This window comes from Falco rusticolus, chromosome 9 (genome assembly GCF_015220075.1).
Source record: "Falco rusticolus isolate bFalRus1 chromosome 9, bFalRus1.pri, whole genome shotgun sequence".
NCBI classification, from domain to species: Eukaryota; Metazoa; Chordata; class Aves; order Falconiformes; family Falconidae; genus Falco; species Falco rusticolus.
This window is the reverse complement of record NC_051195.1, coordinates 35,059,956-35,080,986: the sequence shown is the minus strand read 5'-3', so window position 1 is coordinate 35,080,986 and position 21,031 is coordinate 35,059,956. Positions and strand designations below refer to the sequence as shown.

The following is a 21,031-nucleotide window of genomic DNA, read 5'->3' as shown; positions in this document are numbered from 1 at the left end:
TTTTTAAGGGTAGCTTTTTTTTAAAAGGGCTGTTTGGTGACTCAGCCGAAGGTTACTGGGAGTCTTTGGGGGATGAGGAGGGGCTGTGTCAGGAGAAAGTGAGGTATTCACAGAACACAATGTATTGTAAAGTGTTAATGCATTTATTAATCATATGTAGGCAGACAGCTTCACACACCTTACCAGAATTTACTGTACCGACGTCGTTCCAATACTGTATCTCTAGTAAGTGTTATGAATTAGCCAATATCTGACATTAATTATCTGCATTTATCATTGTGCAAATTGACATAATGGTCAGTTGTGGGGTAACACATCAGTGACTGTTTACTGAAGTACAGAAGTGATGCCCCGTTTTTCTCAAATATACTGGAATTATCCTGTTCATGCTATATCTACCAAAATCCTATTTTTCTCCACAAATGACATTCTTTGATGGCAGAGGGGTGCAGCATGCATTGCTCAACATCTGCTTCAGCAGCGATGCTGCATGCAGGTTCCGGAGTGGCAGCTCTCCTCCCACCACCACCTATGGATCACAGCATCTTCGCTTTTTGGAAATGTTTCTCTATGAAGTTCCAGGAAGTTTCTTCATGGCTGCCTCACCTCCTTTTTTCACCCATAACTGGAAGCACAAGGTATTTGCTCGCAGTTCAGTGACATGTGATCACTTTCAGGAAATATTTGAACAAAATGTTGAAAGAAGGCAGGATGTTTGGTCTGAAAAAAAAAAAAAAAAAGGGAGAGAGAGAGACAGGAGAACAGGCAGAAAAAACACCTTCCAGAACGAAGATTTCTCTGGAGACAACGAAAATCCCATGCTCAGTGAAAACAGAGCAAGAAAAAACATGCCATCTAGGATATATGTTAGAAAAAAAGCTTCCTAATTATCCAGACAGAATGAGTCTTGGAACACAGGAAGGTCTGGCCTTTCCTTTTCTAAAGTTTAGAAAACCTTAGGCAAACCTTGGGCAGGAAGGGCCAAGGGTGACATCCTCGGTGGATAGGCTTGAACTAGATTATCTGTGATTTTCAGATTCAGGCCCAGAGGGCTGTCCTAGCACACTGATGGAGGTACAGAGCTGGAAGAAGCCCTGTGTGGTGATGGCTGGCCATCCTGTCCCTCACAGACTGCTCGGGCAGAAATGGATTTGTCGTGGTCAAAGGAGTCCCATAGAAGCTTTGGGGGAGAGCTCCCCAGGAATGTATTTTCTTCCGTTTATCAGCCTCTGTAGTTCCAGAACTGGGTTTTCCCTCTGTCTTTACGCAGAATTCAGCACAAACAGGCCTTTGAACGACACTGAAACAGAAATATTAAGAAGTGAATCCTTTCCCACTTTGAGAAATAAGCATGTCCTAAACACTCTTACCTCAAAAGCAAAAGACACAGGCTGTGGAAACATTAAATCTGGAAATTAATATTTTGACTAGGAGCAGAGTCTGAATAGATGGTATAAATATTTGTGTTTTTTTGTTTTGAGTTACTGATGCTGTTTTCATCTTTGGCTAAATAAAATTATATAATTATTTTTTAAAAAGTCCAGACTGGGTTTTAAAGGAAGTCTACAAATCACATTTGTTAAATCTACTACTGGAGTAAGTGGCACCAACCTTATTTTAGGGATTGTATTTTCTTATTGTAGTATCTGACATTGGAAGCTGGACAAATACCACCTTTGGGCCAAATCCACCTTAAATCAAAGCTTATGTAAACCTCTTAATATCAATAATCCTATGCCTGCTAAACCCAGTAGTTATTTTGGTTGTATCTGGCAAGATCAAGTTATCTGTGCACAAAAACAGTGTTTCAGTTTGTTGCCTCATCATTGTATCAATACAATCTATCTTAAAGCAATATATATGTATGTAAATCCACCCACATACAAACACAACCCCCTATATACAAGTGTGTACCTCTCCACATACAGAATAGGTATGTGTTCTGCACACACGCCACATCACACCGTGTACCTTTTGGCACCCAGTACAGGCACCCCTGCAGGCAGTTCCCTACCACGAACCAACAACTTTTGGTGCAATGTTAGCTGAAAATCAGTCGTATTTCTATGATAGAATGGAAGCAAGACATATTCAAAAATAAATATTTACGGGAAAAGTGCTTGTTTGGGAAACAAACGAACACTTGCCCTGAAGATGCTGCAGTACCAGTGACACCCGGTACTGGCAGCACTTGGTAACATCAAAACTCTTCCAGTGAACTTTGCAGCTGAGCCAAGTGCACGTGCCTTTGTCCCTGGTTTCTCTCTCAGCAGTTCTCTCTCTAGTTTTCCTAGCTGTCTTCAGCAGTAACAATTTCACAGAGCAGCCCTCCTCCCTCCCAAATCCATTCATTCATTCTTCACTTAGGGCTTATTTTATCTGCCACTGAGCCCACAGGTGCTCCAGATATATTCCTCTTCTCCACCAGCTCTTTCTCCTGTCATCCCTTGAATGTATTTTTGTGGCTGTAACCTAAGAGGGGCACAACACCAAAGGAGGCCCCACTGCATCACTATACAAGACTATTTACCAGCCTCTTCTAACACTGCCGCTCTCAGCTCACCTTTGCCTTTGTGTAGCCAAGAGGAAACAAGGGAAAGTACGGCTTTGTTCCAAATGTGGGTTGTTTCCACACCCCTAACTGATTAGTAGTTCAGTATAAATCAATGTAGCTCAGTGTAAAAAGGTGTGCAGAGGTGTGAACTAGTATTCTACTGAGTATGAAGTATACACAGTGCAAAGCTTTCATAAATTATTTGACCTTCAGTTTTTTTCATGCAACTGAAATACATGCCAACAAAACAAGTTATTAGGACATGAAATGAAAATGAAATCCATGTTGTCTGTTCTTTGTACTTCAGCAATAAAAGATGCCTGGCAGCTCTAGAGGATAAAGATTACTCAGTGCACTATGTATCACATTCTTCTCCCTGATCTCTTCCCTTGAACTTTGGCACTTACTTAATCATTGATGTCTTTTTTCAGGAACATGAACAGCCTTTAACATGGAAGACATCTGAATGTGGAATCCTACATACACTAAGTTTCACCTTAAAAAAAGAAGAAGAAAAAAAAGAGAGACGTTTTAATAGCTTGTTGTATCTGATCAACATTTGTGCTACATTCTGACTGGTATTTTAACTAGCTGAATAAAAATGTCCTATTAAGAGAGATGAGTATTTTTCCCTTGGTGACACTGGCTTTCTTTTCTTTAGATGGCAACAATATCTGATGACCTCAACTTTCTCGACAAAATTCAAAAAGTAATGTGTTCAGGTATGGGTCAGAGAACATGGATACTGAAATATGGGTCCATCTGAGAGAAAAATAGGTATCAACAAGTAATAGGTCACAGTGGTGTTGAGGCACCACTTAGAAATCTCCTACATTCTTCAAAAAACAGTGATATCACACAAGGAGATGCATAGCTCTTGATAACCATTAGGAGGTAGGAGTATAGGGCTCTGCCCTCAGTACCCAAAACCACTATGAGCGAATACACATCCAGTGAAGGCAACTGTTTACATCCTAAAGCTTGCAATTCACAGGGCTTAGCCAAAAAATACCAAGTAACGAACTGACACTTGTCCAGTAGTATCTCTTGGGGTTCTGAGATCAAATCCTCAAACAGAACAGTGCTGACCTTGCATTCCCCAAATACTTGAGGAATAGGAGATGCTACATGAGAATGATGCTGAGGAGCTATTTGGTACTGAAGTTATTCGTGCCAAACTTAAACCAGAGTAAACTGGTTTGAATGGAGACACTTGAAATGCAAAAAGCAACTTGCTTTCTCATTTGGCTTAATTCATTTGACTATCACCTTCAGATTAGTCAGGCTTACCTCCTTTCTTGTGGACCTGCTGATGAAGAAGTAAGCCTCCTCCACGTCCTGGGGTTGCAAATCATTCACAGCCACTATACGGTCTCCGTGGTTAAACAAACATCCCAGTCGGGGAGGCCCAGTCCACTGTGAGACACTAGGGTGTTCGGAGGACAGAGAATGAAGGAAACACACAGGACCTGCAGCTAGCGCTAACAGAACGGCGAGGGCTGAGCAGGACTGTGTTGACGGTACTGCCCTCTGGAAACAGCACACAGCTTGAACGACTTTATCTAGTTCTAGCTGAAACCAAGCTGCTTCATCCCTCCCAATGGGTTCTCCTAAACGAGACATGACTCTGACATTGCAGCATGTTAACAAGCGAGACTGGTGCTAGCAAGGTCACCAGTGAAAGATGGGGATTCCAGTCCAAAATTAGCAGGCCAGACACACTGTAGATTTTTTAGCTCGATGTTTGACTAAGACGATTTCTGAAGTCATCCCGAAAGAATGAAATGAACACTTATTATCATGTGGTTTATCTATGCTAGAACTGCAAGGATCAGAGAACCACTGTTGTCCTGATAGGATCCTTATGGAAATTCCAGTATATCTTTCCTGCTAGTCTCCGATACAGTCTCCTTGATGGCAAGCTATCTAGGATTAGCTGACCTGACAGTCAGACCTGGTGCTCTGCTCCCTTACAGAACAAGTCCCAAATTCTTTCAATATGAATTTCCACTGAGAAAGCTCTGTAAATCTAGGTGTAGATCCAATTGTTGAGGTGGGGTTCTATTTCCAGTCACTTTTGCAATGTTGTTTTTTCTTCTTGCTGGCAGCAGCTGAAACAAAGTGACTCGTGGTGCGCACAGTGCACCTGGTCGGTGTGAACGTGAGAGCAGCAGCGAAAAGCAGTCTCAGTGCTGTGTGGCAGTGGAGGATCAACAGGAAGCACAGGAGTACGCACCGAGCATTTTTCCTGCTCCGTCCTCTTTATCCTAGTCATTGATATCAAAGGTCTGGGGACAGCACTAATTTCCAGTGGGACTACTAAGAGGATCTGTGTGCCCATAACACCTACTTGTGAAAATTTCTGCCTAGCACTCATTCCTAGCACCGAACCACTGCTGGGATTAATTTAAAGGCAATTTTGTGCTCACATACAACTCAAGTCAGCTTGAGGCCCTGTTTACCCTATCACAAGATACATCCCAGTCACTATATCTCTGAGACACACCATCGCCATGGTTCACCAAATCAAAGGTAAAAGCGACTAGCAGTAATGAGATGATTTTACACCAACATTAGAAGAACAGCTTCTGGAGTGCGACTTAATCGCTAATTACTCAGCATGCTGAGGGTTCTCAATTCTATATAGCCCTTTCCAACAGCAGTTAAAATAGAAACTCAAGTACACGAAGAGTCAGAAAGAGCAGAAAGGAATCGCCGAAGCGCTAGCACACACTGACCCTGCCCTCTTCTGCACTGCCAAGACTGCACATGGATGTGTGTGGTTGTACAGTTCTGTACCTGACTGTCACTCATTCACACCTGACGGGCACCATCACAAGACATCCAGAACTTACCATATTTGTCCTGCTGCTTCTGTAAGTTTTAGGTAACTGTCAATATCAGCCTGGGGAACGAAAATATCCAACTTCTGCAGATGGGTCTCATCTGTAACTTGGCTGTGAGGGAGAACATCAGAGACCATAGAATCATAGAATATCTCTAGTTGGAAGGGACCTGTAAGGATCACTGAGTCCAACTCCACGCTCCTCGCAGGACTACCTAAAACTAAATCCTATGACTAAGAGCATCATCCAGATGCTCCATGAACTCTGGCAGGCTGGGCACACTCTACCAGTACCGCAACACATCTGTCTTCTCTGCCATGAAAATGAAGGAACACTTACCTGAGCAGTATACACAACTGAACCACCGAAAGTGGTAATGAATTTTGCCTTCTCTGGAGGGTTGGCTGCTGGCTGGTGCTGCTTTCGGGGAATTGTAGGTTTCTGTTTGCTTCCAAGTCTCTTGGACGTGCACAGTTGTCCTGGCATTTGGGAGGAGAAGGGAGTCCATCACGTCTGCATGTGAGCTGGCAACTCTCATCCAGCAACCTACTGAAGAGGAACGGTGATAAAAAATGAACTGGTTTGACCATGCCAGGCGCTCCTGCTGTGTTTGAAGCTGGATCAAATAGCCATCAGTGAAGCAAAGAATAACAAGTTCTTGTGGAATATCCAGTGGACAAAATTACAACTAAGTAAAATAAACAGACCTTCTAAAAATGAACCATAAATCCCAAAACAAACCTTTTCAGTATTTAAAAACTATTTATTAAGCCTGAAAGCATTCCAGCTAACAAAATGCCTTGACAAAGAAACTGAGTACAGATTGTTGGCCTTGGCTCTACTAGCTTCTGCAGAGATGTAATGCTGTCCCCTGGGAGACAGAATAACCCAGATGTGCTCGAGCTCATTTTAGATTGATTTGGTGAGCCTTATAATGCCTGCAGCCAACTCCCCTCCACGCCCCAAACGAGACTGGGGTTAGTAGCAAAAGCTGCTCTTGGTACATTTTAATTCAGATGGCAGAGGCTTGTGAGGTTTTTATAGTAATTCCCTCCAGGGGCTCCCAAAGACACAGATGAGCTCGAATAAATCTATTGGAACAAACTGGTTTGTGGGTCTGCATTTCCAATTGCCTCCCACTATGTGCCGTAAGACCCGACTGTCTGTAGGTGGCAGGCCATAGCCAACCGTGTGGGTACAGTCCTCTGCAGGAGACTGCGCTACGTCGCGGACGTTGCAAAGTTTCCTTGCGGCACTACAACTGTGACACCAAGTTCAGGTCCTTCTTTGTGACGTGCAAAATACTGTACCTTCCAAGTACACAGCATCAGACCCGTTCTTTGGATGGGGAAATGGGAGGAAGGAGATGAGCTACTCGGGATCACATAACTTCTTCCTGGAAAAGCCGGGAGCTAATGCCCCATGTCTCTCTTTTAACCACTAGATAATGCTGCCTGCCTTGGAGAGTACCTGCCTGAAAGGTTGCTGCAGCTTGGCTGCAATATCAGAGTAAAGTGGTGGGCTGTTATGTCATGATAACCTAGAAAAAGTATGAGTGAACAAGAAGTGCTGCATCCTATAGTCAGAGCCTGTCTAAATGCATGAGTTTGCAATGTGAGTTTAAATTTCACATCAATAAGTTTGAATTTCACTCTGGTATTCCCATGAGTTCTGAACTTTCTGAACCAAGACCAAAGGAGGACTCATTCAAATGAAATGCAGCCTCTAGATATTGTTATGTAAATACAATTTACAGCTCTATCTGTACCACCATGTGACTTTTAATTTGCAAAACCTTAATGAAGTTGTTACTTACAGCGATTTCATTGACATATAAATGTTCTCCTTTATTGGGTTCTTCTGCACTGGCTTCTCATGCACAGGGACATCAGACCCAGCTGGGGGGTCGGGCTTTGATACTTCAGCAGTGCACTGTTGGAAACACGTAACAACATAAGTTAATATCATTGTTCTGCCTACAGAAAATATCTTAATTTCCTTATTTTGTTCAGTGCTCATGCTGTTTAAACACATTGGCTAAAATAGCGTGGCTTTCCCCAATTAAGTCAATTCCCAGAAACGTGAGCTAGAAAGGTGGGCAGAACTTACAAGTTAACTGTCTGGTATTATTGACCCTTTCGGACCGGGAGATAACCAGCTATATTCTAAAGTACTACTACAAAAATTCTGTTACATTTTAATTTAAGCAGGTTGAAAAAACAATCTTGTACTTTGGGTGTGCTTAGTTTAAAGCACTTAGATTCTATGACAAAATCATACTGTTAATGTCCTTCAGTTAGCTGTACAGTCTTGGGAGAGAGGCTGTGACTTCTGCAGAAGACTGACCACTTAGCCTCTCCTGGGCACTAATATCATGGGAAGCCTAGAGAAATCAGTTTCCCAAACTAGTTGTCAAAATTTGTTTAAAATTACTGGCATGATTCCTCCTTCTCCCTTATTTCACAGTGAAATGTAGATATCAAAATGTTTCACAGTGTTTTTAAAGTACTGATTTCTTTTATGCAGCTTACTGATGCTTCAACAGATTTACATTTTAAAAAATATAAAAATAATGTACTGTTACATTTTCTAAATAAAGTTTTCACTTTCGAAAAAAAACCCAAACCCTTGTTATACAACAGGCAAAAGCCATTTACAATGAAACAGTCAATTTGGGGAATTTAAACAAAATCAGCAATGTTTTTGTCAAAATGCTACTTTCTACCAGAATGATCCTTTGAATGACTCTAGTGTATTTTTTCTTGCACAAATGAAAGCTCTATTACCTACTGCTTTATCTATGTATTTCTTTTGCAAGGTACTAGTGGTTCCTCATACCAGTTCCTCTTTGGCTCGTTAAATGTCTGTCTCCTGTCTCCTTGGAGCTGTTAACAAACCAGCTGATGAACTGGTTGTTAAGAAAACAACTGATGAACTACCTTTGCTAAAATACTGATGGGAGTTTGGTAATAATCTTCTTCGTCCTTTTTGATGTCTTCATCTGTATCTGACGAAAGCAGATTTTCCTCACTCTTTGCCAGATTTTTATCCTGTTAAAAGAATGGATTTGTATTTAACAGGTTCAGTTATACAGATTGTTTAATGCATATTTTTCCATTTTCATGGAGAAGTAATAGAATCAGGAAATATCCACAGAAAACATGGGAAGATGTTTCTCCTTGAAGCGAGATATACTCGGAGCCAGCCTGTTTTAGAAACAGGGTTTCTTTATTTGTGCTGCTTCTTGTATTTTTGAGATCTACTGCCCACGGGCAAAACTGGCCACTGGCATTTGTACTTCTCATAGGTGCATTTGTGGCAATCAGGCAGCTGCAACTGATTGCATGTTCACAACCCCTTATTTTGTTTAAAAATCAAGTGGGTTAAACACTTCATGTATTAATCTGCATGCATTTAGGGTCACTTGTGTGGAAAAGATTTTTTATTTGCATTCAGTTCTAAAGTCCCTACAGTAGGAAAAAAATCTGTAGGAAATCTGGAAGTGGATCAGGATATACTTGTCCTCTTTAAGCACCTTTTAACTACTATCAGGTAAAGAATGAATGAGACTTCCCTGACTTATGAGAAGTCTGTTATCTCTTACTTCTCCATGAGCTAGAACATACCCTGGAGGACTGGAGATCTGACACTGAATCCTTTTGTGTCGTGAGTGATATTCTGCCTTCGTAAATATTTGAAATACTAAGTTTGTGGCAATTTGGTAAATCAAGGAGAAATTAATCCCTCCACCAAGTTTACCTTTCTAACTCACAAAGACAAATTATTTATTTTTCTTTCTTCTTGTTGACTTCACTATAGTGAAGAGTATGGTAATGAGTATTTAACTGCCTCCCAATGCAATTTTCCATGCCATGTTTGTGATGCAACCATTTTTTCTCTCTCCACTTACATCCTTGGTTTCCATGGTGATAATTTTAATAATTGCTAAATATGCCACTGAATATATTACTGTTTTCAAGGTAAAGTAAATTAAATTAATTACACTCTCACATGTAAAGAGAAGAAACTGGCATTGAATAGAAATTAAATATGATGAATGTATTTTTGTTCCGTGTTGGTATCAATGACATAAAAAGCAACTCATGCAGTAGGAGTCAGAACAAAGAAGAACCTGCAAATGGTCCTTCAAGAAGGGTATAACAAAACCACAGCAGGAACGAGACTGGCTCTGTGGTCATCATCTAAAGTCATGAACAAATTTCCTAGTGACTTTTCAGAGGCTTTGGATCAATCAAACAGGTAAACACTTGGGGAGAAAGGGGAAGAGGAGGTGATTTTATGAAGTCTTGTGATCCTCCAACTCCTAGGAAATCTCAGAATGCAGACAGTACTCATCAGTTTCCAAAACTGAGCCTTCAATCACTGACAGTGGCTACCTCTTGCCAAATGCATAGTGTTTCTCCTTGGTACCATCCCAGATTACAGAGACAACAGGAAGGAGAAGGTTAAGCTGCAGCAGCCCCGTGTTTCCCTAAAGCAGTGTGCTGACATCTCTGTTCCTCCAGGTGCATTGCCACCAGAGAAGTGCAGTTAACCTCAGCGTGCAGGTATTCTCAATTGCGCAGCTAAACAAGTACTTTGAGCCTCTGTTGAACCAAGATGTGGATTTACACCAGATAGAGACTGCGGAGAAAACCGACATAGCACAAGATGGAAATGATACCTGGAGAACAACTGAGTTAAGTGTTAGTCACAGGCTCCTTAGGGAAAGTTTTGTGTTGCTCTCGGACAGAGGAACATCTCTTTCAAAAAATCAGGCGTGTCTAACAGATCCTGACAAGGATGCCTAGGTGCCTGCAATACAGTCATGCGCAGTACAGGGTGATGCAAGCCAGGGCTCCTCATTTTGATGTATTTCAGATATTGAAAGCTGTGTATCAAAACAATTGATACTGAATTGCTGAGTCAGATGGGGTTTTGTAGTTTCAAAACGTGGGTTGAAAGGAAGCCAGGTCCCTAGACCTCTCCAAGGGTCCCTGCCTGCGTGACTATACTCAACTGACATTAAGGTGCCTGTTTGCATGAGTAATGGCTACTGAGCAAAGAGTTTTCACGATCTGGGCCTGGATGAGGGAACCACTGATAAAAAGCAAAATGAATCAGATCCTAGAAATGTGGAGTCATACTTCTGAAAGGAAGTAAATACAAGGGATTAATCTGGAAGTCAGCTGTCTAGACATCACTGAGCAGAAAATAGATCTGGAGATGATAGCAGATGCTAAACTTATGAAGCAAGTGAAATATTTTTATCTAACGAACAAACATTTTTGTTTCTTGTTAGCTGTATGGGAAGGTTACTTATTTTCACACATGCTGAAACAGAAATATGAGCTTCGTGCTATTCCCTCTGTTTCAGGCTAAAAAGGTAAAATCCAAATTCCTTATCTTTTAACCCTCCTTTTCAGTCTATCCTAGTTCAAACAGCTGTATATAAGACATGTTCTCTGAGGCATCATAAGTATGAGAATAATTAATGAATGAGACAGAAAAGTCATGCAGAAGAAAGACAGAAGGGCAGCCTTGGTATGCATCCAGAGCAGCACCAGTTAAAATCAGACCAAGGGTTAACTCAATGCATTTCAGAGTTCAGACTCACAATTGAATTATTGCAGCTTCATAAAGTACTGTGCATCAGCTGAGCTGTGCTCACTGTCCATGGCATTGCAATGTAATTTCAACTATTTTCACTTCTTTCCACTAAATTTAGCTGTATTATCTCATATTTGCTGCCAGCCTATATACATGGATGGTGACTGCAGCAGGTGATTTACCATCCTGTTAACTATGATAGCAGAACAGATTCTTTTCCCTGTATCTCAGTCACTCCAGATCATAGTCCAATGCATAAAGTGCCAATAAAGATGAGTTTAAATTCAGCTGCCAAACTGCATACTGGTGTTGTACAGCCTTGGTTGTGTTTTCTGTTCTGTTGACTCTGCTGCAAAGGCAGAAATCTATGGCAGATGATGGGTGAAAACCACCTGAAACTGCTGCAGGTATTTGTTCAGGGAACACAAGACAGAACTTATATCCAATAACACATGAATAACATTCATCGCTCTATCTTCTAAAATCATTCCTGCCAGATAGGAAGGTTAAATTACTTGAAGTTACATTTGTGCTGACAGGACAGTGTGCCTCAATTTAACAAGCCCTTGTTCTGTAGTCCAGTTACATTGATTCGATCACTACTGGCAGAGGCTGCAGTAAGAAACCGTTTAGGTTTCTGTGGCACAGCTGAGAAATGTGGTGGGAGGAGAAAAACCTCAACCAGTGCCACTTCAGAGTTTTCTTAATCAAGTTTGTGAGAGCTGCCACAAGTTGCAATTGCTACACAGAAACTGAGGATCTGCCTCCAAGAAGCAAAGTAAACAAAGGGTATCTCAAGCAAGTTCTTAAAAGGTTATTTTCAGCGCTAAACAAGCAACAGACTAAATATTTATAAGAAACTTCATAGTGAAAACCAGTTTAATGTGCTGGGAAAGCAGGTGGGTAATCTACAAGTAGAGACACTCAGGTGAGGTAAGAGCCAACAGTCACTTCTGCAGACTGAACAAGTCAAGTGCTGTTTGATTTGTCCTGCTTACCAGGCTTGGAAGAACTCCTCTTGGTGACTCGCACTGAGCCTGATGAGAGCCAGGATCTGAATTAGGCCTGTTCTTCTCTTCTGAGGAACGGTTCTCCTGTATATAACAGAAAATGTTGACTCCTCTGGAAATACACTGGAGGTGCTTCACCTGCACTCAGCTTCCTCTACCGGGCCACCTGCATGCAGCTTTGTGAAGAGAGAAAACCTCCAATTCCTTGGCTGCTATTCAGCCTGTCACCAGGGGACTGCAGTTGCTTTGGGACAGCAGCAATGTTTCCCTTCCTTTCTATTTAAATATTGAGGGGGAAGATCTGAAAGGCACAGAGGAAGACCTGAATTCCCCTCTAAGCTTTACAGCCTGAAGAGAGAGACAAAGAAAAGCACAATCACAAAACCGGAAGAATATGGCCAGCAGTTGCCAAAACAATCACCACATTGTTTTTGTGATGACTTTACCAAGGCATGTCAAAGTGACTCTTTAGGGGCTTACTTTATGCCCCCTAATCTTTGCTGGTCAGTTGGGACAGCCAATTAATTTAATTTCTCATTGCCATCTACACTTGCCTTTACTTACATGCAGATGCTCCTCAAAAGTCTTTCCTTTGTGGGAACTCTCTGATATTATCACACAGGTCCTGCTCAGGACCCCCACCAGAGAGCAGGACAGACCAGCCAGGCACCCACCGCACAAGCTCTGAAGAACTTTTGATGCAAAAAAGCAACTACACAAATCAAATTTCACAGTCACCTCTAAGAGCAAACTTGTTACTAAGAATGGTTAATCTGTTTACCTTCTGGTAGCTTTGCCTGTCCAGGAAACCAGTCGTAGCTATAGAATTCAATGATAGTGGCAACGAGGAGGGCCGGCTTCTGAATTCTGGATTTGGAAGATCTTGGATCTAGAAATAACCACAGTGTAAGAAGACAGGCATGCGATGGGCATGGGCTACAATATACCAGTGTATCCCACTAGTCCAAATTTTACTTCTAATGGCTCAGAGAGGCTGTTGACATGGCATTTTCCAGGGAGACTTAAATTTTCCCTGCTTGCACTTTGAGCTGACTGGAAGCTGCAGGGATGTAAGTAGCTTAATGCTGAGTGTGAACGAGCAGGTGTGCCTGGCTGACAAGGGGCAGAAACTTGGGACTGAGCTTGAACTAACAGGACCTTCAGCTGGTTCCTAACACTGACAGACTGGATGTGGATTGATTGGTGTGTAAAACAGCCCACAAATACAACCAAAATGCACACAGAATAACACACAAGTTTTCATTCTGATGCATCCAAGGCGCAACTGATTGCAGCATAATGTCAATCACGTCCTACTTTATATAAATAATGTGGCTTACTCTTCAAAGAGATTCCTGCAATGTAAATTCAACCCCAGCACAGAGACTGTGCAATGCCTGCTTAATGCGTAAAGCCAGAGTACAGGATTTATATGGAAAATGAATTTCTGATTAACCAAGACAAGAGCCAACTTGCAAGGCCAAAACCAGCAAAACTCCTCTGCACAGGTTTCTAATGGAAGTACAGACTTCTTTCTTTCTAAAATCAAGTGCAGTAACACGTTACCTGAGGGCAGCATCCACCTCTTTTGGTCTCCCTGCAGACTGAAGATATCGCAGAGACCCAGTCCTCTGTTTCCTGCCTGCAGGTTGGAACAACAGAAATGAAAACTTACTCACAGGTAAAACACAAGGAAAACGCATTTGCCTACCCACTTCTTCCTACGGGGCCCAAAATAATGCTTCCTGAAATCAATGAAGAAAATCTGCACGTTCCTTTCAAGAGAGAGTTCTTGGGTGGCCATAGCCAGGTGGCAAGTTTGACCTCAGAGGTGCAGCCCAGGACTGGGAGCCAAAAGGCAGGTAGTGGGGGCTGTGTGTGCGCATGCAAGGGATGCGGAGAGGGAGAGAGATGGAGAGGGAAGACTGCTGTCTGCTTCATTTTCCATGTGTAATGCTCCTCTGCTGAGTCCTGCCATAAACACAGCTAACAAGGCTTGGGAATGCATTTGGGTGAGTTTCTTCAAGAAACATGCCATGAACAGACCCCTGAAGCCCTGTTCCAATCTTGTGGTGGATTTAGTTGGATTAATTCTGGAATGCTTCCCACCAAGCACGGGCTGTGAAAGCAGTGCCTGGGGGGAAGATGTGGGGTGGCATGCTCAAGTAATACACAGGTATGTGTTTTTCTTCTGTGCTTATCAGCATTTCACACATCAGCTGCTCTTCTGCACCGAGGCAGAAAAACTCGTGACGCACTTGTGGCTGGGAAACTGAGGAGGAGATGCTGGGAAGCAGCAGCAGAGGAGCCCTGTGCCAAATGTCCGCCCTCACCTAACCGAGCTTTGGCTGATCACCTTGACAGCAGCAGTTTCTGCCCTCGCTGAGGACTGGACTGCAGCCTGGGAAAGCAGGGAGCGCACCACCCTGCTGCAGGAGAGGCCCCAGTCATTCCTTTTGGGATCTTTTTTCCCTTGGGGGAGTTTTCCCTTTCAATCTGCTTCCCTTGATTAACAAACTACTTTCCAGGGCGAGATTATTTCCTGTGATTTATCTATAAGTAGCAGAAGCTTCCCAAACTCCCAGGAGCAGTTGGGGGAGAAGACAAAGCTCTCTGCCCTTCCTTGACCCTTAACCAGCACAGTCTGACATGGCACTCCCACACTGATCCACTGCTGCTGCCATCCCCGCTCCCAGCTGTGTGCTCCCACTGCTTCCACATGTTGGATGTTGTAACAGTGTGGCTGCAGGGTAAGTTAGCTCACCTGTCTGAACCAGCTAAAAATTAACCCAGCCATGGGGAAAAATGACATAGAAAAGAGCATTTTTCCATTGAATCAACCAGCTGAATCATTTCATCTCAGAACTGTGCAATCAGTAGCTGAGACACAGGAAGGGATGGGAGCAGCTGTGAAAAAGCAGGACCTTGCCCTGGGGCAGCGGCTTAGTGTGACAGTGGCTTAGGGTGACAGCTGAACTCTAATGTCAGATTGCATTTGCACATCTTCCTATGCCTACCTGCTGCTCCCAATGAGGTAGTAACATCTGTTTCCAGTACTGATGGACATCACCTGTTCAGGAAGGCATTTAAACATCTTCCTCACCGTTTCCATAATTTCAGAATTGCTTATGCCAACTTCAATATTAATGATTCTGTTAAGATAAACATATGAAACATTCTATAAAACTATACATACATAAATACAAAACCACACACATACACATACATACATGTGTGTACGTGTGTATTTTACTCTAAGCATAGCACATGATGAGATCTGCAGGGGAAGATATAAAAATTTTACTATAGAAAAAATTCTCAAGAAAATAAGTGCACACATTCAAAATAGATGGTCTTTCAATGAAGAAAACTTGCAAGCAAAATACTAAAATAAATTTTTGCAAATACTCGTGTCCAGATTTTGGATCCTCATTTCTGAAAAAAGGGGCTGTTGATCTAATACAGAATCCTGAAAAGGAATGATAGTATTAAAAATTCCTGACAGAAGTCTTTTAACCACTACAGAACAATACATTTGATTTGAAACTAATTGTATATTAACAATGTTTTAATGGAGGGGAAGAGGAACAGACAAGTAGTACTCTTAATGGATACTTAAATAGAAGCACTATTTCCATTAACTTCCAAGAAGTTAAATTAGTAAAAATAGTAGTAACGATAATGATGGTAATAATGTAATCATCACATACCACTGAGCAAGCTGGAATCTTTTTGAAAGCTTCACAATGTAAATCCTTTTAATGGAGGAAGCACAACAGCAGTGTGAGTCCAGTGACCTCCATGCCTAACAATTCCAGAAGCCTGGAGTATTAAGCTCCAGGTCTGAATGGTAAAATCTTTTTATTTCCCTTTACATTTACTGTTTCCCTTCCAAGTATCTCATACCCTACGTGACATAGTACAAAGCCAATGACACCCAGCCTTGCTGCGGTGGGCACTGTACAGAGAGGAATGAAATGTCCAACCCAAACGAGCCAAGCAAAGCAATTTCTTGGTGGATTAAGAGGCAGTGGGGCAGCCAGCACCAGCCCAAAGGGTTACGTGAAAGCCAGGAGACCTCTGCACAACTGGCAGAGCACTCTGTAGAGCCATAAGGTGGGAAAGGTTGTGCGCCACAGTGAAGAGTGGCATAGGCCATCCTTACTTTCATATCAGTGAATGCACAGCACTGTCTCACAGGAGATAAAATACCTTGTACTACAGGAATACAGCCTTTGGGTCATGGAGCCAAGATATCTGGTTTGCAGATACCACATCACCACAATCACTCACATAAATGTATCAAATTTCATCAAAACAGTTTAGGATCTTTACTTCTACATGTATCATACACGTACGTTGCGCCCAAAGCCTACGAAAGTCCAGGGGCCTCTTTACTGGACTTCCGTGTGATTCGGATCAAGAACCTCAATCAGGAACAAGTGTCTGTACAACCAGTGGCCATTTAAGAGTTGATACATGACAGAATAAAAAGGTGATGAATTTGAGTTACATACTGATCAACAGCTATGGAGCCTTTTGTGTTCTGGCCTTTTAGATACTTCAAGATGTAATCGCCCTTGCTGGATTTGGACAGGATGAAAAAACGCCTTTTCCAGGAATTCTGCCGAAGAGAAAGCAATTTGTTTCTCATTAAAATTCAGGATAGCAGAAATAACAATTGCTTGTTGAGTGATTGCTGGAATATGACTAATCTGTGCTAGGGTACCTGTGAGCCGAAAAGTTGAAGAGGTGGTGATTTGATGAGGAATCCGTGCTTGCAGACTCCACCTTCAGTGCAAAACATATTTTGAGTTCTCACTAATCAAAGAGAAATGAAGGCACCATTAGTTAATTTGTTGCCAATTAATCTCATATAAAGACCTGCTTGAACTGGAAATTGTTGCTGAGCACTGGGTTTCTGTGCTTAAATGGCCACAGAGCACATTACAATTAGAGAAGACAAACACAAATCAAGGCTATACAATATAGGGTCAGGCCATGCTTCCCTGATGTCAATGTTATTGCTGACAACTGGCCCAAACTGTAAACACATGATAGTGACAATGTAGGGGGCTTGGAAGATATCACAAACCTCTGTCTTATTTAACTGGTCTTGTTTAACTTCTGGAGTCTGGTCTTAAATTTACCTTCACAATTAGTGATCTGACAGACAGTAAACAGCCCGCTAATGAAATTTCAGATGGCATTCAGTTTGCAATACAAAAAGTCAGATAGGTTGCAAACACAGCTAAATCATCTTACACCATGAATCATGATGTGACAACAACAAAAGGTAAAATATGAGCTAAAACACTGGGAGGAAAGATGTCTGAATGTATTTGTTCATGACCCTGCATACTCTGTGGCCAGTTGTAGTTTAAGATTCACATTTTCTAATCACTGTGGATTTCTTATCAAAATCTCAGTTGTATTAACGGACTTTAACATCCAGTGAAAGGAGTGGCAATCTCATTCAATTTTTTAAGCTATAAACCGTGTATAGGAAATCAAGATTTTTTAAGAATCTAGTGACTGAGAGGAGCACAGTCAACCTCACCTTGGATCTTCCAGTAAGGGACAACAGAGAATATACATAAGTTCTGGGAAACATAACATGGCCAAACGTGGTGATACAAGAAATGTCCGAGTCTGAAATCCCATTTACAACTGACTTCAGTGGAGGTACGGCTTAATCATCTGTGCCTTGGAGATATGGGCTGTATCTTCCAGTTCCCAGTTAATTTTTTAGGATTTTAACATTTTTTTACAAATGTCAGTTCAGCCTCTGTGTCAGGGACAAGAAAAATTCTGCTATAAAGGGAAATGCTGCATTTAGGACATTCTTTAAGGAAGGAAGCAGGAAGACAGAATTAACACATAGAGTAAGTCCAATGAGATCTCCAGTTTTTCAGCATGCTATTTCCCCCCTGTTTTTCACTTGTTGTTTACTACAAAATCTTTGGCAGGTGGAGGGCAAAGAGGATGGTATCACATATTGATAAGAATGGATTGAAACCTGATTCAGCTTTACTACCGACAAATCTTAGCAAATGAAATTTCATACCTGCAGAATTTTTTTTACTTGTAGAAGCCATCCTGATTTTTTCTTCCACCCAGATAGCAAACAGAGCGACAGCCCTGAAGCTAATTCATTTCTCTTTGCTTGCTGCTGAGCAGCATTTCACTGCATGCATGGTTGCCTGAGAAAATAACAAATACCTCACAAGTGTTTATTTTCACAGTGATGTTTAAACTATATAAAATATAGAAAAATCTATAACAAGCTATATAGATAATTTTAATAATTATTACTTATTCCAGCAACTATTATGCATAATAATATTTTATAAAATGAATTATACATTATATTAAATATTATATTTATTATAATATAGCATTATAAATACTAAAAAAAATATATTTATGTAGGCCAAAGAGATTATTTGCCTAGGAAGTAGTGAGACCTGCCAACAGAACTGCATTTTGCCCCTTCCTTTACATTAGACACAAGCCAGGAATATTGCATCCCATCTATGTTTCTGACACTGCCTTAGCAGTGTGATCAGCCCTGTATAAAACAGACATAGCTTCGGCTGAAGAATTTAAAATCTGTTTAGACAACCTAGTCGTAATATTATGGCAATTATAATATTTTGCAAGTTTGTAGCGTTCTTAATACAGTGCCCTCAGAGAAATTTATAAACAGTGATGAAATAAACTTCACAGATTTCTAAGAGGTGGATTACTATTATGATTTTTCAGATGGGTAAAAAGAGTATGTTTTTATTTACATCAACTTATGTTTGCAATGTCTCCTCCAGGAGAACCAGGGAAATGGGAATCTCACTGTAAACCTGAGAAAGTAAATAACCTGCTCACTGGCATAGCCAGGCTGTGGCAGAGGTGGGAACAGAGGCTGGCAGGGAGGCAGAATGCATCAGTTCACTTCCATGGACTTCTCTGAAATTTTGTTAAATAACCCTTTAACAAAACATGCACGCAGCAATCTGTGGGATTTGGTAAGTGCAGGAGCACAGAGATGGAGCATTTAGAAGGTAAAAGGTGGGTTTGGTTAATGGGATTCCATTGGGTTCTTTTTGAGCTAATGTGCTTTAGGGTTCTTTCCTTTGAGACCACCACCATTTGGGTGTCAGGACAACAGAGCCAGACCTCCAAAGCACTGCTATTTCTTTGCAATTTGTATGTGAGCTCTGCACCCCTCCCTGTTGACTGCAAACACAGCACACTTTGCAGACTGGACAGTTTTTTATTATCTCAGTTGCTTTCTTGCTTATTTAAAATCAAATCTAGTTTCTCTCATATACTTATATTTCCAATTTGAAATGCCATGTCTGCTTGTAATGTCATTTAGGAAACTTTTCAAAAGTTTCCCTTTGCCTTACCCCAAGGCTCTCATTCCTCACAAAATCAAATGCTTTCCTTTTAGTAACTTGGCTTGAAGTTGTCTGTTAGTTCCAAGGAGGTTGCACAGTCTCCAACATGTGTGCCTCCTCTCAGAGACTCTTCTGGGAAAATTTAAAGGATTGCAAGTGCTGTTCTGTAGCTCTTTCCTGAGCTCCCTGGCTGGGATGGAGTTTTAAGGGGTTTTCTTTGCTTCTGTTCAGTGATTTACTCCATGGTGCCAGCAGTAAACATGGTGTGGTCAGGAGTACCGGTCAGAAATGGCTGGTTATTTTCTGGCCTCACTCGCCTGACAGGGGGTGGGTTACCAAAAAAGTTTTACCTCTGACACACAACTAAAGCTATAGACTTCCACACATCCTGTCCCAGGCAATACCATGATGGAAATGAGAATGACCCTCTGGAAACTTAGGTCCACTGGAGATCTTTGCAGAGCACCTCCGCCTGTATTTTGGGTTGTGGGTTTTTTTTAGGGAAATCTTTGCGATTTTGCCATTTTGAGAGAAAAATTTGTAGTACAAATGCTGTGACAGACTACTATACAATTTACTGCTAGGGTTTTCATCTATTGCCTACCAAAAAAAGGGACAAAAAAGCAGTTTCCAAAACTAAAAATTACTACACACAAAGTCAAATTGTTAGTGTCAATAGTAGGGGCTCATGCCGGGTGTTGCAATGAAAGGCAATGTAATATTCTTTTCAATATAACTGACAGAATCACCATGACTGGCAAATGATGCAATTCTTGCAAAACAATGTTTCAAGAGCCTATGACAGGATAAAAGTCTCTTCTAGGTTTCAGTAAAAGTCAAGATTTGCAGGTGGGAAGACAAAACCCCATGAGATTACAGTTGTGCTACCTCAGTCTGCATTTTGGGAAAAAGTTTTTAATTGTTGCATTCAATTGTTTTTTCTCTTCAATGGAAAAGAGTTTCTTAAATAGGTTATGTCAAATTCAGAATAGGCAATGCCAGTTCCATGATTATAGCCCCTCAGATTTTTGTATGCCTGGCATGAAGAGATTTGATTGCTTCTAACCTTTTCAAATCCAATGATGCACTTCAGTCAAAACACAGATAAAATGCTTCAATTTCTTAAGATACAAGCCATTACAAAACTTTAAAAATGTAATAGCAAGATAAGGAAAACAAACTGTGTTAATACTTACAGATAAAATGTCTTACCGTGTAGAAGGTTTTAGAGAAATACACCTTTAAGTATTTTCAGATTCCCTGTATTGCCTTGGACGGCAAACCACGATGCGTCCTTCCCCTGTATTGTGACTGCCTTCTTATAGTCCTTGTACAAATACAAACACCCTGAAATATGACCCACAAGGAAATACCTGCTTCTGTCACGGGAAGTAAATGAAAGACTTTTCTGCAAGGGGAAACCGAGAAGATTAATAGCCACTTGAAAATATATGCACATTTGAGGCAGCCATAAATGGCTCCCATGCAGAAAAAAAGCTGGAGACAGCTTGGCTTTGTTAGTTCAGCTTTCTAAACAGTCCCTTAATTTCCCCTGAGCTGTGTGTAAAATACCCACCCACAACTGGAAGATAAAGTAACTTTAAGAACCCTAAA

The 21,031-nt window shown here is 41.4% G+C and overlaps 1 protein-coding gene across 1 annotated transcript; it reads right to left on the bottom strand.

The window, feature by feature from the left end:
- Nucleotides 1-637: 637 nt before the first annotated feature.
- PLEKHS1 (pleckstrin homology domain containing S1) lies at nucleotides 638-18,222 on the bottom strand. Its single transcript, XM_037400956.1, has 14 exons — nucleotides 18,088-18,222; nucleotides 16,750-16,841; nucleotides 16,538-16,644; nucleotides 15,038-15,172; nucleotides 13,587-13,662; nucleotides 12,802-12,909; nucleotides 12,009-12,104; nucleotides 8,340-8,450; nucleotides 7,217-7,332; nucleotides 5,740-5,949; nucleotides 5,410-5,511; nucleotides 3,845-3,980; nucleotides 2,962-3,050; nucleotides 638-1,300 (listed from the first exon to the last, which is right to left on the bottom strand). Exons 1-13 carry the CDS (start codon nucleotides 18,116-18,118, stop codon nucleotides 2,982-2,984), a joined length of 1,389 nt encoding a protein of 462 aa, XP_037256853.1. The 5' UTR covers nucleotides 18,119-18,222; the 3' UTR covers nucleotides 638-1,300; nucleotides 2,962-2,981.
- Between the last annotated feature and the right edge of the window lie 2,809 nt (nucleotides 18,223-21,031).